This window comes from Hippoglossus hippoglossus, chromosome 21 (assembly GCF_009819705.1).
Source record: "Hippoglossus hippoglossus isolate fHipHip1 chromosome 21, fHipHip1.pri, whole genome shotgun sequence".
NCBI classification, from domain to species: domain Eukaryota; kingdom Metazoa; phylum Chordata; class Actinopteri; order Pleuronectiformes; family Pleuronectidae; genus Hippoglossus; species Hippoglossus hippoglossus.
This window is the reverse complement of record NC_047171.1, coordinates 9,731,058-9,744,748: the sequence shown is the minus strand read 5'-3', so window position 1 is coordinate 9,744,748 and position 13,691 is coordinate 9,731,058. Positions and strand designations below refer to the sequence as shown.

Genomic DNA, 13,691 nt, shown 5'->3' with positions numbered 1-13,691 from the left:
TACCTTCCCTCTTGAAGTCATCATGTTTGCATTTTTGTGTATCTGCACATAAAGTTGCCAAAACAATCCAGTTAAACTGAAGAATAGAAAAAGTTACTACTAGCTCCATATTTCTGTCAGATTCAGGTTAGACCTTTGTTTGTAATTGTAAATGCATACTGTTGGCATTAATAGACTTGACTTGTAGAAACCATTTGACAAGTATTTGAAAGGTAAAGTTCAGTTGTTCAATAGGAATAAGTGGCGCCCTCTCTAAGGGCCAGTATTTGGTTTGTCCATTCTGGGCTACTGTAGAGGCATGAGGCTGCAAAAGGGGAGGCTCCATGTTAGAGGACTCAATCCTGATGTAGATATGAAGGCCTCATTCTTAGCTAACGAAAACACCATGATTCTCAGTTTGATTATACAGCAATGAAAACAGGATTATAAATATAACATGAACTATCTGTCAATAGATCCCCCTAAATTGTACACTCTGTTAAACCACAGTAAACAGGATGACCTATTATATGTAACAGTGTATTTGGTGCACACCATCACGTTCCAGTCCCATTATCGTGTGGTGTATATGAATGGGCTGTTTAAAGCAGAGGCTGTGGTGTGTGGGACACCCCTGATTTTACTGCATGTCCTGTGCAAACAACAAAGACCCAGAGGAGACATCATGTGAGAGAATACTTCATTGTAATTCACTGGATTTTTACATAACACAAACATGAACAAGACAACCACAGAATGTAGACAGTGAGGGGAATTATTTCTGTATATAGTTAAATGTACTTTAAGAGCGCAGCGTTTGTTACAAAATGACATTTGATCTGTGGCAGTAGCTGAGGCACTGTGTCAGGCCCTACTCTGCATGTCCCTCACAAGAATGGGCTGAGGTAAAGTGGATTATACCAGCATTACTGAGTTTCGCCTGCCTGCCTAGGATGGTAAAAACTTTGGACTGGAGTTTTTTTTCTTCTTATTGAATTGCAACTTATCTCATCTTTAAAAGGTCATTCTCATAGTACATGTGTAACATATTGTACATTTTCAACACAATGTTCGGTCTAGAGCTGAATTATTTGAATGACTTCACAAATACCATCGGTATTAAAATGAACAAAGGGTGAGCTGAGAAGTTGAAAACTGTCATTTCAAATTACAAAATGCAACACTGATCATGAATACAAAAAATAAAAGCAAAGCCACAACTGTAACACACCAGCAACCACTGTGAAATAAAGGCAGTGCAATTAGCCTCATGTTATCACATTATAATAACTGACCTTTTATGGGGGGTTTATACAGTAATATAAACTAATAACTCATTAATTCAATGCTCTATAGCTTACTCATAAGCCTTTAATAAGAAGAATGTTTGGAGTGCTAAGTATAAAAATCTCTCTAGCTGTGTTTGTCCTCCTGCAACATGAGAGGACACCTGTTTAAAGGAAAGATCTGCAGAGCATCTGGTCAACAATCAATTCTTAACAATGTATTTACATTTACAGATTCAAACTTAAATCACAGTTAGAAGTCTTCTTGAATTTATACAGTTATAAGCAAATCTGACTGAAGGAGGACAAACACACAAGAAGAGATTTTTTATGATCCGGCAGCAACAAAGTTATTTATGTTTAACAACAATTCTATAAAAATTTGTACACTAAAAATCATAGATTATAGCTCATAACCCCTTTTCAAAGGCACCTTATCACAGTAGAAACTGAAATTTGTCACAGCAGTGGGCTTCACCCTTAAAGCTAATTTGAAAGTTTTGGTCTAAGTGAGTCCCAACAAACTGCAGGTCCTGCCACGTTAAGTGGAGTGGGAAAACAGATACAAGGAATTTTAAAGAAATTATATTACAACATTTTGCTCCCACTTAACACTGTTGTTTTACCAAGTGCCCCGAAGGTGTGTGAAGGTCGGGGGAGGAGGCTCTAGATCTGCTGTCTCACCCCTCTTTGTTTGCCTTCTTTCTGCCGGTAGTGGAAGAGGCTGGTGGAGTCCAGCTCACCTGCGTAGTGAATCGCTTCAGCAAACAGCTTCACCACCTAAAAACACAAAAAGAAAAACATTAGGCTAAAGTTCATCAGGCAAGAGAGACTATATAGCTGCTTTCAGACATGCTCTGAACTCCAGAGATCCTCCAGACATTCTCCAGAGGGGCTGTATATGTAAACACAAATGTCCGAGCGAAAGCCTCTGGACTTTCTGCAGACTTTCTCCAGCCTCCTCGTATTAAGTCTGCAGAAAGTCTGGAGGAGCTGATGTGAGAACAAAGCAGGAGATCCTCCGCAGGATCTATCGTGATGGTGGATTGATGATAGATGCAAAAACGAAAAAACTAAAAAACTAAACGAAGACAAATATCTCAGGATGAAAAAGCGGTGCCTTACACGTAGCTTTTTGTGATAAGAGACGAGAAGTAAAAACACGTGATCGCCGCAGTGGAATTAATACATTACGTCCAGCCTCTGCCTGCTGCACCAGCCCTTAACTGAACGCTCCGGAGATTTCTGTGTTGTGGTGAGGGGGGAATCTCCTGCTGCGTTGTGCATGTGTGAAAGGCAGAGGTCATGTCTGAAAACAGCTTTTGTTAGTGTAAATTGAGCATAAAAGCCACTATTGGTGTGACATTTACAGACCTGGTAATTGGTGATGAGGGGAACACCGTGGTCGATAGCCATTCTGCGGATGACGAAGTTATCCTTCAGGTGACGAGAGTTGTTATTGGGCAAGTTGACCACCAGGTCAATAAGACCTTCGCTTATCAGTCTGTACAAACAGCAAAAAAAAAGAAAAATGGTGTCAGCCATAATGATAACAGCAGGAAAGTGGAAACCACTTAAAGCGTCAGGTGTAATATTATCAACAGACCTTCGAAAATAATCTGAATTTGTAGGAACTCAATGATATTACTGGCCCAGAAACATGACTAATGCTGTTCTGATGCTGGATGTAGAGTATTCAGACCTTTGCTAACATGGTTGCTGTATGAACTTGTTCAGCTCCACTGCTGTGAGTTTGTTTTAGTGTTTTTCTGCCTCCTAGTGATCAAACCTAAACATGTCCGCTCTTGTATTTTTCAGTTTCACACAAAATTAGCTGTTAAAAAAATTACATCTTTTTAGTTTAGTTTATTTATTAAAGAAAGCTGACATAATAAAATACCTAGAAAAATGGTCGAATGCGCTCTACTGATTGACATTCTAGTTCAGTAAAGTATTAGTGACTTTTTCCTCCATAGTTAGCCATGGCTAAATGAAAAGACCAAGACACTTGAGCTGCTTCTGTTTCTGAATTTCCCCAAATTTGTCTTGGCATTGCTCTGACATAAGACTTTCCTCATCCTCCCTGTTCCAGCCCCAGTCTGGTTCCTACGACTGTGGACTTCAGAGTCTGCTACATCTGCTTTGATCTTGTAAGCATATTAGGGTGGTAATGAAGGGGCTATGCCCTCAGATCTTAAGGCAGTATCTTATGCTGATTAGATATTCCAATTTTGGATCTAATGAATCATAGTTTACATATTACTTAAGCACTGCCTCAGGAAAACCGAGTCTCACCCTGAAAAATATATTTGACTCAGAGTTTCACATTCGCTGGCTTGTTTCCCCCATGTTTCAATGAATGTGTCATAATTAATAAAACATTAATTTAAAATAAACATGTCCCAACCTCTTAATACCAGGCAAACTGGTGTCTTCTCCCTTCTCCGAGGGCCAGGCTACTGGAGTGGCAGGCACGTCGTTGGCACACAGCCATGCAGAGGTAGCTTCAGTAGCAAAGAGCTAGAAGACAGAAACAAGGCAACATTACCACATATACAATCATAAATGATATTGAGGGTAAGTCTTTATTTCAAAGTTAAGGTTAGAAATCTAAGAACCAGGAGGCTCTCTATGCACCATTGTTGATAATCATGCAGGAAAGTTTGTTTGTTAGCTCTGTGGTGTTTCAGCACTCACTTTGAAGCCTTCCTCTTTCAGTTGGTGCGCTGTTGCCAGGAAATTGGGTCGGAACGAATGCTGGAAGGGAAGAAGACAGATTGATGAAAAACAAAATGCTAACACGTATGAATACCAGCAGAGGCAGTGTTCTGATATGAGTTTCTGTTCAAACATGAAGAGTCCATCATGTTCTGTTCATCACTGAAAGGCTGTTCTGAATCTGCCTTAATGTCCTGGTCCTGCTTCTAAATTGTTCTGTGCATTCAAGGTACTTGATTGATTTAATTAAGACTGTAGATTTGGAGCCATTTTAAATTGTGTTACAAAACCGTCTTTGTGATTCAATGATCTTATTGCTTTTCAAAAAAAGAACAGAACAAAGATATAAACGGAAGCAAGAACAATGGTAAGAATTATAAAAATGATACTGTAAAAGGCTGGAACCAATAGATATAAATGAAGCTGCATCTTTGAAACTCTAATATTTAAAAATAAAAATTGTTAAAAGACAATAAAGGATGACTGATCCCACAGTTAACTTTTCACATAACTTCCGAGGCCCACGTGTGATGATCTTATTCTCAGTGAACAATTTGTAATTTTTTTCTGCTAGTGGTTTCTCAAATGAAGCAATAACAAAAAGGTAGAGTTTGGGGACGTCAGGGTTTGATTCAGGAGGTTTTTACCAGGAATCAGATTATCCCCAGAAGTCTCGTCCTCTCCAAACTGATCTAACACAGAGATTAAATCCAGCAGAAACATCTAATGAAGCCGTTTCACTTTTAAAACTGGGTCTCTGTGCGTTCTGGATATGACAGCATTATATGTTGCTGCCTGTCAGCCATGTTACGGAGCGTATGTGACCCCGGGCACTTGCCTTTAAGTGGACCTTTTCCCCAAGATCACCAATTACACAGCCAGAGTTGGGAACTGCTTTGTTCTGCTGCATTAGTGAAATTCACAGTTTGATAACGCATTGGTGGCTTAATTACTAAAACTCATGTGACGTGGTGTCATTAAAATCTAAATACACTGTCCAGGCTCACAGTTCATCTCTGTGGCTGTGGATCGGGATGGAGATGATTTTGCGGCACAATTATGCAGAAACAATGATTCGATAGTTCTTTTGACTTAATTTTTTAAATTCTTTATATACTTTATACTGCAGTTTTATCATGTTATGTAAATCGTTTATTTTCACCCTGGGAGATTTTTTAAATTAGAATCATGTTGGTTTTGAATAGTTACTGATGCCTCCGTATTTCCTCTTATTCATTCAGCTGTAACACGCATCTATTACTGTATTTGAGCCTATTCACACATCATCACTTGAGAGCTCATCATAGTTTCATGAGAGTTGTCAGTCACGAGAATCAAGGACGGATGTGGTGTAAATCAAACCGAGGCTGGAATTGTAAGAAGCCGATGGCCAAAAAGATTTGTTGAGAAGGCTCCTCTCATTTGGTGTCTTGTGAGCAGGAGGCGCCAAAAGGAAGCAGAAAGCAGGAGGCGAGTGGACCTCCAGATGGCTGTGGACTTACCTGAATTCCAATCAGGATGCCCTTCTGTGGCAGCTTGAAGCCTGTGGAGAGCATAGCTTTCAGGAAGGCTGAATAAATGTTTGGTCCAAAACAAGCTACCTGTAAGAAAACAACAGGATGAGACCCCGCGTGAGTAACTGTGGAAACGACTCTCCAAATTATGGAGGAAAAAACACACACACACAAGTATTAACAGTGTGCTTACTTCTCCAGTGGACGCCATCTCACAGCGAAGCACAGGGTCTGCATCCCTCAGCCGCGGCCAGGAGAACATGGGCGCCTGTCGAAGAACAGAAGAGGGAAGGATTTGTTTTTGAAGTATGAGGATATCACCACATGTGAGGTTAATAAGCTGCTATTCAAACTCCATCACTTCCTCGGAAAAATCTACTTGTTAAAACAGCCGGTAAAGACTGCAGTGGTGTGTGCATACGTATATGCGAGTGTGCAGTGTCATATCGTGCTTATCTTAAAAAACGCCTTTACCTTTTCCTCAAGTTTCAGGACTAGGCTATAAATTTGGGTTTTTGTTTTCTCATTACAAATCACTATTTCATTTTGTCTCATGCAAACCGCAATTTCTGCTTCAGCTCTGAAACTTTAAGGGCAAATCAGAAAATAAGGAGAGAGGTGAAACACAATATTGGCCCAGACAGATGCAGACGGACGCAGACAGACTGAAAGAGGACATTTTAAAAGAAAGGAGGCTTCTTAAAACAGCAGGACACCAGTCGCTTTAACAGCCTGTTTAACATGCGGCCTCCACGCTGAGATTAAGGGGGAAAAGCAGGTAGGTGGCGTAATGAAGGAATACCAGGGTGAGGCAGAGGAAGAGGGGAGGGGAAGCGGAGGAGAGGAGAAAATGTGAAATGAAAGATGGAGAGAACAGGTGAGGGAGTGAAGACAGTAAAGACAAGAACAAAAATAAATGGAGAGAAAATGGATGATAATGAGGGAATGAATGACAGTTAAAAATGTAACGACAGCAGAAAAACTAAAATGAAAATGAAACAAAAGAAGAGGGGAAGAAAAAGGTGAAAAGAGGGAGACAGGGAGGAGAACATGACTGAAAGACTAGTATGGGAACAGTAATTCTTATTGTATAACAGAAAAAAAAAACAGGGTTTTATTTGGAATGTCATTCTTATTTTTTCCATGTAGAAGCAGACAACTCCTGACGAGAGAGAGAGAAAGAGAGAGAGAGGTGTCGTGGTGTTGCGCATGTGTTCACACAACGAAACACACACACGTAGAGGCAAGGACCACAAGGGGGGGATTCATCCTTGAAGCGGGTTATCTAATCAGCTGAACGTAATGTTAGCATACTAATGCAAGTAGGGACGGAGAGAAGGGAATGCAGACGGGGAGGCAGCGTCGCTTATCACGGCTTTGTTCAAAGTGTTGGAGGAAGAGGGAGAAGTGCGCAGAGATAAAATGGAGGAATGTAACTAAGAAAGGAGATGAGACGGAGGGAGAGGGACACGTACAGGGAGGGAAGCAACAGTGACAGGGAGCTATTGATGTGCAATAGGAGACAAGAGTCGACAATAGAATTAGTCACACTGAAGACAATTTGCAGAAACAAAGCGAGGACGGCACAAAGACATATGCTCGCGGGTCTCTGCGTTCAATGTAAATCCAGAACAGTCAATTTAATCATCCTAATGAGAAAGGCTCCTTCGCCACCACGCCGAACGCAGAACCAAATCTGCAGTAGCCTCGGCGTAGGGAAGTGAGGGGAGGGCGGGAGAAAAAACTGGCAACACCATCACCTGGGGAGATTTAAATGCCCTGAAAATGAGAAACTACTTCATGAGCAGGATCTTTGAAAAAAAAATAATAACTCAGTGGTTTAATTTGTAATGCGGTGTCCTCCAAATGAAATTGGTATGTCTGCGGAACAGAATGTATGTGACTGCCACAATAGCCAAGCCTCTCCAACCACAACATCCTACATGCACACACACACACAAATTACATCCCCATCTCCCTATCCCACACCGAACGCCCACTCCTCACAGACAGGACAACTGCGAGGCTCCACAACATGAACAATGTTATCTTGGGGCACCAGCTGAGCTCCAGTGGAGGGAGAGAATAAAGTAAGACGTGTCTACATAACATTTTGTCTCACAGTGGGCCTTACTGGAGGTGGAAGTGCAGGCACCAGTGTACAGGTCTTCATATTTGCAGCTGAATGGGAATTAACAGCAGCAGCCGTAGCAACAGATTTCTGAGTGACAATTTTCAGACTTGGTATTGATGTTGTTATTGATGGATATTTAGATATTCTCACAAAAGATCTATAAAAGGCTCCAGATTCTGAACCCAGCCAAATGGTTTGGAGGGCAGAACAAAGTGATTCCATGGGTCTTTACTAAAACACTACAAGGTGACTGCTTTCAGATTTCTAGAAAGGAAATGCAAGGTGACTGCTTTTTGGTGTAGAAACTGCTAATAGCCAGTGGTGGACAACAAATAAGTACGTTTACAAGTACACATTTGAGGTACTTGTACTTTGCATTTATGTAACTTTCTACTCCTGCTCTACTAAAACTCAGAAGGTAATATTGTACTTTTTTCAGTGTAAACCATGTATCTCCAGATGTTTGTGATGAACTGAAGGATGAACTGTTCCCTTCATGTGTTCTAATTGAACCCTTTAAAAAGCCTTTTTGAACGATAATTTTGAATGCAGGACTTTTACTTGTAGTGGAGTATTTTTAAAGTTTAGAATTAGTTACTTAACTATCTGAATAGTTCAACTTCCAGTATGTGGGATTTTGAGCTTGGTCACTAAGATGCTCCAGGTAGGGTTTTTTTGTCATTGCTATTGTGAGCAGGTACTTATGGTGGTTGTATTAACATTGCTGGTAGATGCTCTGGTGTTATTGCCAGGGAAGTTGTTGCTCTGGTGATTCTGGGTGGTCGCTAGGGTGTGGTATTAGGGCAGCCATCCTTCACAGGGCTCAGGATGTAGAGTGAAAGGTTAGTAGTTCGATCCCCGGCTTCTCCAGTTCAACGACTGCCCTTGTTATCTTTAAAGACGTTACACTTTTAGCTGAACAGCTTATAGTTTCAATGGATGGTTTGTCAGTGCATGTTTGTATCTCGTATTTTGGTCTTCTTTAAATTGCACCAAAGCTAAATACTGTCAGGATTAATAAATTAGTTTTGTATAAAGCTGGTCAATAAAAATCGAAAAACATTATACAAACATACATTTACAGAAACAGTACTGATGATAGAGTCCTTTCAGTAGCAGCAGAACTTGGAAATAAAGAGAAAATTGTGGAAACCACATGATTAGCTAGAGTGGCTGACTTCATTATGTTGTAGAGTGGAAGTCTGGAAAAGTTTAAATGATAAAACTTTACAAACTAAATCTAAAAGATAATTTTAAGCAAAAACCTGAACATATAGTGAGTCATTTAAAGGGTGAAATGAAGTTACTGTCTCAGTGGTAAAGTAACCATTACATAAAGTTGATCAACACATTAACAAGCAGATATTTTTATGCCAACAAGCCCTCGTTGGTTAAACACCTTACTGGAAAGGCTTGATGTCTGTGATGTTCGGAGCTTGTATTTTTCCTGGGGTCGTTAGGCTCAAAAGAATGTGTCTATTTCAGAAGTCGCCGTAATGCCTCGCATGCCACGGTCAAAGGGCCGAAACATCCAACACAGTTATTTTTCTCCCGCCATTAAGTGTGCACCGGGGACATGCGCCAAATCAGCTTCCTCCTCCTCAAATGTTGTTTTCATGCTCTTCTTCCTCTCAATGTCATAAATACAACTGTGTTATTGTTCCCCACGAGTTTGTATGTCGAGACAGAAATCGCACAATGGGGACTTGTTAGCGAAGAGAAAACAACATGGCCTCAAACAAGGGACTGTCAGGGAGAGGAGACAGTAAGAGCGACGGAGAGCGGCTGAGAGGGAACGAGACAGATAAATGAAGATGGTCTCTCCGGATGGCAATGAATTGAGCCTTGTGATAATACAGTGAGGATAAAGGCTGAGAGGGTACATATTGATGACACACACTTCAGGCTACAGAGGCTGGATAATGGTTTTACACATCACAGTGTGTTTACAGTGGTGGGCTTTATGTGAATGTGGCTGGGTTATGTTTAACAAAAAGAAAATGAGATTAGCAAGACTTCCCTCAACAGTTGTTTTGTGGCAAGGTTTTCCAGCACATATCAGGGCCGGGCTTAAGGGTGGGAATTTCTAGGCAATTCATGATTCGATTCCGATTCTGAGGGCTATGATTCGATCAGTAGTGTTTTAGGCCGCTACTATTACTACAAGTGTGATGTAATTTACAAAATAAGGTTTTCAATTCAAAAGATCAGACAGTGGTCAGCGCTCTCCACATCGATTTAGACTTGTGTGCGGCATCTTTGCCTTTACTTTAACTTTAACAGGGTGGCCCCGCCTGGCCCCCCTCTGCAACATGGAGGCACATTACTCCGCTGGTCAACAAGAGATTCTGCTCCTCTGCTCTTTTATAATCACTGACACTTAGAGCTGAGCTTTATAAAAACCTGATGACAAAATATTTATGCTAATGGGTGAATGGGGCATCGCTTCTTCTGCAACAATGACGTAAAAAAAAAAATTCTGCGTTGTGTGATAATCTGCGGGAAGTACTTCTCTCCTGTCTGCAAGCTGTGTGTGTGTGTGAGAGTGTGTGTGAGTGAGTGAGTGAGTGTGTGTGTGTGAAGCAGCAGTTTTTATAATTATGCAGCTGCGAAAATCGCTAAAACAATGAACGTAGCGGAAAACATGAATCGATTATGTTCCGTCTCTGCATCGATGCAGAGTCGTCGAGGTCCGCATCGTGATGCATCCAAGAATCGAGGAATTTCCCCACCTCTAGCCGGGGTATATGACGTCTGTATCATTGACTCCAAGTAAACTCTGGAAGTCTTTTAAGCCCAGCGCCGGGAGTATTCAGAGCTCTGATTAATATTCTTCACCACTGTGCAGCCTAGAAATTGAAAACTTTAGGTGGCAGGGAAGAGTGGGGGGATTATACCTGCGTGATTGGCTCCGAACTACAGCCATTGTTACAGCAGCTCTGTTGTAATTAGAGGGAGAAATTACTTTGGAAAAAAAATAGCTTTGGAACATCTGGCGTCACGTAAACTCTCTCATACCCAATCTGAGGAGAAGTAAGCCTCCCAGCCGGTATGAGAAGTCACCCATTACTCCCCAGCACACGCCTAGGTGGAGGGATGGAGCAGTAATTGTCGCCTTTGTAAGGGCATCCAATGGAAACTGCACGAGTGGATCCTGCACCACCTATTAAGAAGTCATACATGTAGGTCTCTTTACATAGGAGCCAATTTCCTAACCCAACATGATACATCAGACCGTGGGAAGTTCATAGACATGATTATTAGGGACCAAGTTAAAAGTCACTTTTATACCACAGGTAGCTATTACCACTGAATTCTCTTTATTATGAAAGTTTGAACTTCAGTTTAAGAATTACATACTTCTGTGTGAGTTGAGAACAATTCACAACTTAATAGGCCTTTAAAACCCTTTAAAAACAGCGTCTTGGTTTCTGTGTGCATGTAAAATGGAGTGTTTGGGAAACAATGACGTCACAGCTTTATCATTTTTGTGTTCGCGTTTGGATGGAAATATTTTGTATCATAAAGGTTGTGTGGACTGATTTTTTTATTTTTGTAAATGAAGGAGAGGAAACGTGTGATTGTAGCGTAACTGTGTTGTCTGGTGTGACGATATGGCAACAAGGATTGTGTCATTATTGTCAGTTCACAGCTGTCCACCTCATGAGGCTACTCTGGCTACCTGCTTGTTTTACTGCGACGGTTTGTTGGCAGCCATCCAAGCATTAAACATTTATATGATTCAATCAGGTCGTCACAGTTCCTTCTTGACCCTGAGTTGATTCACCTCTGGATCAATTCCATTAGGCTGTTACACAGAGGGCAGAGTATAGCAAAACAACAGCTTTGAATAAACATTACTGTGGGTGTAATAAAAGTAACTGAAGCTAAATGGAATTCAGCCATCATAAAACTTTAATATCTAAACTCACTTGTTATTTTTCTCGTGTAACGTGTCAAATTGTCTTCTGTGGAAAAGGCCTATCAGGATGATTATGTCTGGTTCTTATAAATACATTTAAACCCTTTCACTGTGCAGACAGTTGCAGAGGATGCTTGATGTGTGAGCCGCAAGTTGGAAAAGTCCTCACTAACTTACACTTCTTTTTCACTTCATGCGGCTGTGAACAGTTATTTCAGTCTCTCTTCTCACCTTGATGCCCACGTAGTCTACAGGAATGATGGGGTTCTCCAGCGAGGGCAGGCTGGCCTCATCCAGAGGCTCCCCCACCATCACTTTGGTTGCCACGTTGATAAAGTCCACACCGATTGTTTTTGATACAAAAGGGAAGGAGCGTGACGCCCGCAGATTACACTCTATCACCTTAAAGGAAGTACAACACAATTACTGTCATTGCAGAAATGTGTAACCACACACATTCTCCCTGACCAATTACTGTACATATTGGATAAGGCAAATCAAAAGACTCACAGTCCATAGAGACATTTACATTCCAATTAACGAAACAAATATGTACAATATATACACATACTGTAGCTGGAACATCAAAACTAAAGGCAACATCGATCCTAAAATCCAACCACAAGCTGATCTCAAGTTGTGAGTGAAGTGTATTTGCTGTAACCCGGTGCTAAAATGCCGATCTATCTTTAAGTCACACCCTGAGAATTATTACTCACCATGACATCATTGCCTTTAACCAGAAATTGAGTGTTAAAGGGCCCAGAAATTTCAAACGCCTGCGCGATTTTGCGGGTGGCAGCTTTCACCTGAGAGAAAAAGGAAAAAGAAATCACAGACACATTTAAAATATAAATAAATGAGGCTGTCTGTAACCGTTTAATACAGCAGTATCCCTGTATATGATGGAGAAAAAGACTGTGGCTAAATGATGATTTAAAGAACTTGTTACCTCCACCAAGGTGTTTATGTTGTTTTGTTTGTCTGTTAGCAGGATTACACACCTACCGGACAGATTAACACGAAACCTGATGGAAGGATGTGGTACGGCTCAGAGAATAACCCATTCAATCTTGGTGCGGATCCAAATAAATGGGCAGGATCAAGGAATTTTGTTTCACTTGCAGGTACATGCACCACTGCAGCGGAAACTATGACGACTGACAGTTGTTGTGGACGGTAAAAACTTTATGGACGATAGCGTGAGCATCTGATTGAGCATGCGGCAAATAGTGCTGCTAATAGCACCACACACAGCTATGCAATGCAGCAATAAAGCAAAACACCAAGTTAGACATCTTTCATGTTATTATGAGAAGTGTGAACGTTTTTCAGTTCATTATGTAACTTTGGCAGAACAAATTAGATTATGCTGGCCGCCACAGTCTAAATAATCAGTGGGAAACACTGCTTTGACATGCGCTTTCAGATATACAATACAATTGATATGATTCGAGTCACTATGTCTTGACTTGACTGACCTTTTCTAGCGCCCCCTGGCTGATGCTCTGGGTTGGCAGCATTAGAGTGGCATCTCCTGAGTGAACCCCAGCATCCTCCACATGCTCTGTGATGGCATGGGCCACAACCTGGACAGATAGTATTTGCATACAGATTATAACAAATTTAGAATGAATAATGAATTTTTCTAAGATCAGAAGATCTCCAGACTGGATGTGTTTATACCAACAGTGTGTCACTGTGGGAAATAGTACATAAAAAGGCAGTGTGAAAATATGATGGTACATAAAGCTGTGAGTGATGCATTGTGCATATGAAATACATAAATAAATCAAGTCAGGTCAACACTCATTGAAAACCGGCTCTGGACAAAGGGCCTGTGTTTGTGGACAGTCGCTAAGTGACAGTGTAGGTGGCTATGCAGAGTCAAAAGAATAACTTCCAACATTTCACCCTCAGGAAAGGAGATTTTTATCACCAAGCAACTCTGTGCAAGAGTGTGTGTGTGTGTGTGTGTGTGTCTGCAAATGAGCTGCAGTGTCATTAGTTCATTTAAACTGCTGCTAACCACAGCATTCATTAGCACTCTTCAGATAGAGCCTGTAATTAATACGTATTATCTCTGACTTCTCCACTCTCTCTGTGTGTCTCACACACACACTCTGCCTGGCCAGGAA

The 13,691-nt window shown here is 41.1% G+C and overlaps 1 protein-coding gene and 1 long non-coding RNA gene across 3 annotated transcripts in view; both read right to left on the bottom strand.

Moving 5' to 3' along the window:
* Positions 1 to 603: 603 nt before the first annotated feature.
* Positions 604 to 957, bottom strand: LOC117755016. Its single transcript, XR_004612527.1, has 2 exons — positions 901 to 957; positions 604 to 830 (listed from the first exon to the last, which is right to left on the bottom strand). It is a non-coding gene; the product is annotated as an uncharacterized LOC117755016 (long non-coding RNA).
* A 423-nt stretch (positions 958 to 1,380) lies between these two features.
* Positions 1,381 to 13,691, bottom strand: part of cps1 (carbamoyl-phosphate synthase 1, mitochondrial) — a 44,180-nt gene continuing 31,869 nt past the window's right edge. For both annotated transcript variants that reach the window (XM_034574454.1, XM_034574455.1), the window contains exons 30-38: positions 13,035 to 13,142; positions 12,273 to 12,362; positions 11,785 to 11,955; positions 5,691 to 5,765; positions 5,486 to 5,584; positions 3,963 to 4,022; positions 3,673 to 3,785; positions 2,640 to 2,769; positions 1,381 to 2,045 (exon numbers count right to left, since the gene is read on the bottom strand). In XM_034574454.1, coding sequence (XP_034430345.1) covers positions 1,932 to 2,045; positions 2,640 to 2,769; positions 3,673 to 3,785; positions 3,963 to 4,022; positions 5,486 to 5,584; positions 5,691 to 5,765; positions 11,785 to 11,955; positions 12,273 to 12,362; positions 13,035 to 13,142 — 960 coding nt within the window. In that variant the 3' untranslated portion in view covers positions 1,381 to 1,931. The remainder of the gene's footprint in view (positions 2,046 to 2,639; positions 2,770 to 3,672; positions 3,786 to 3,962; positions 4,023 to 5,485; positions 5,585 to 5,690; positions 5,766 to 11,784; positions 11,956 to 12,272; positions 12,363 to 13,034; positions 13,143 to 13,691) is intronic.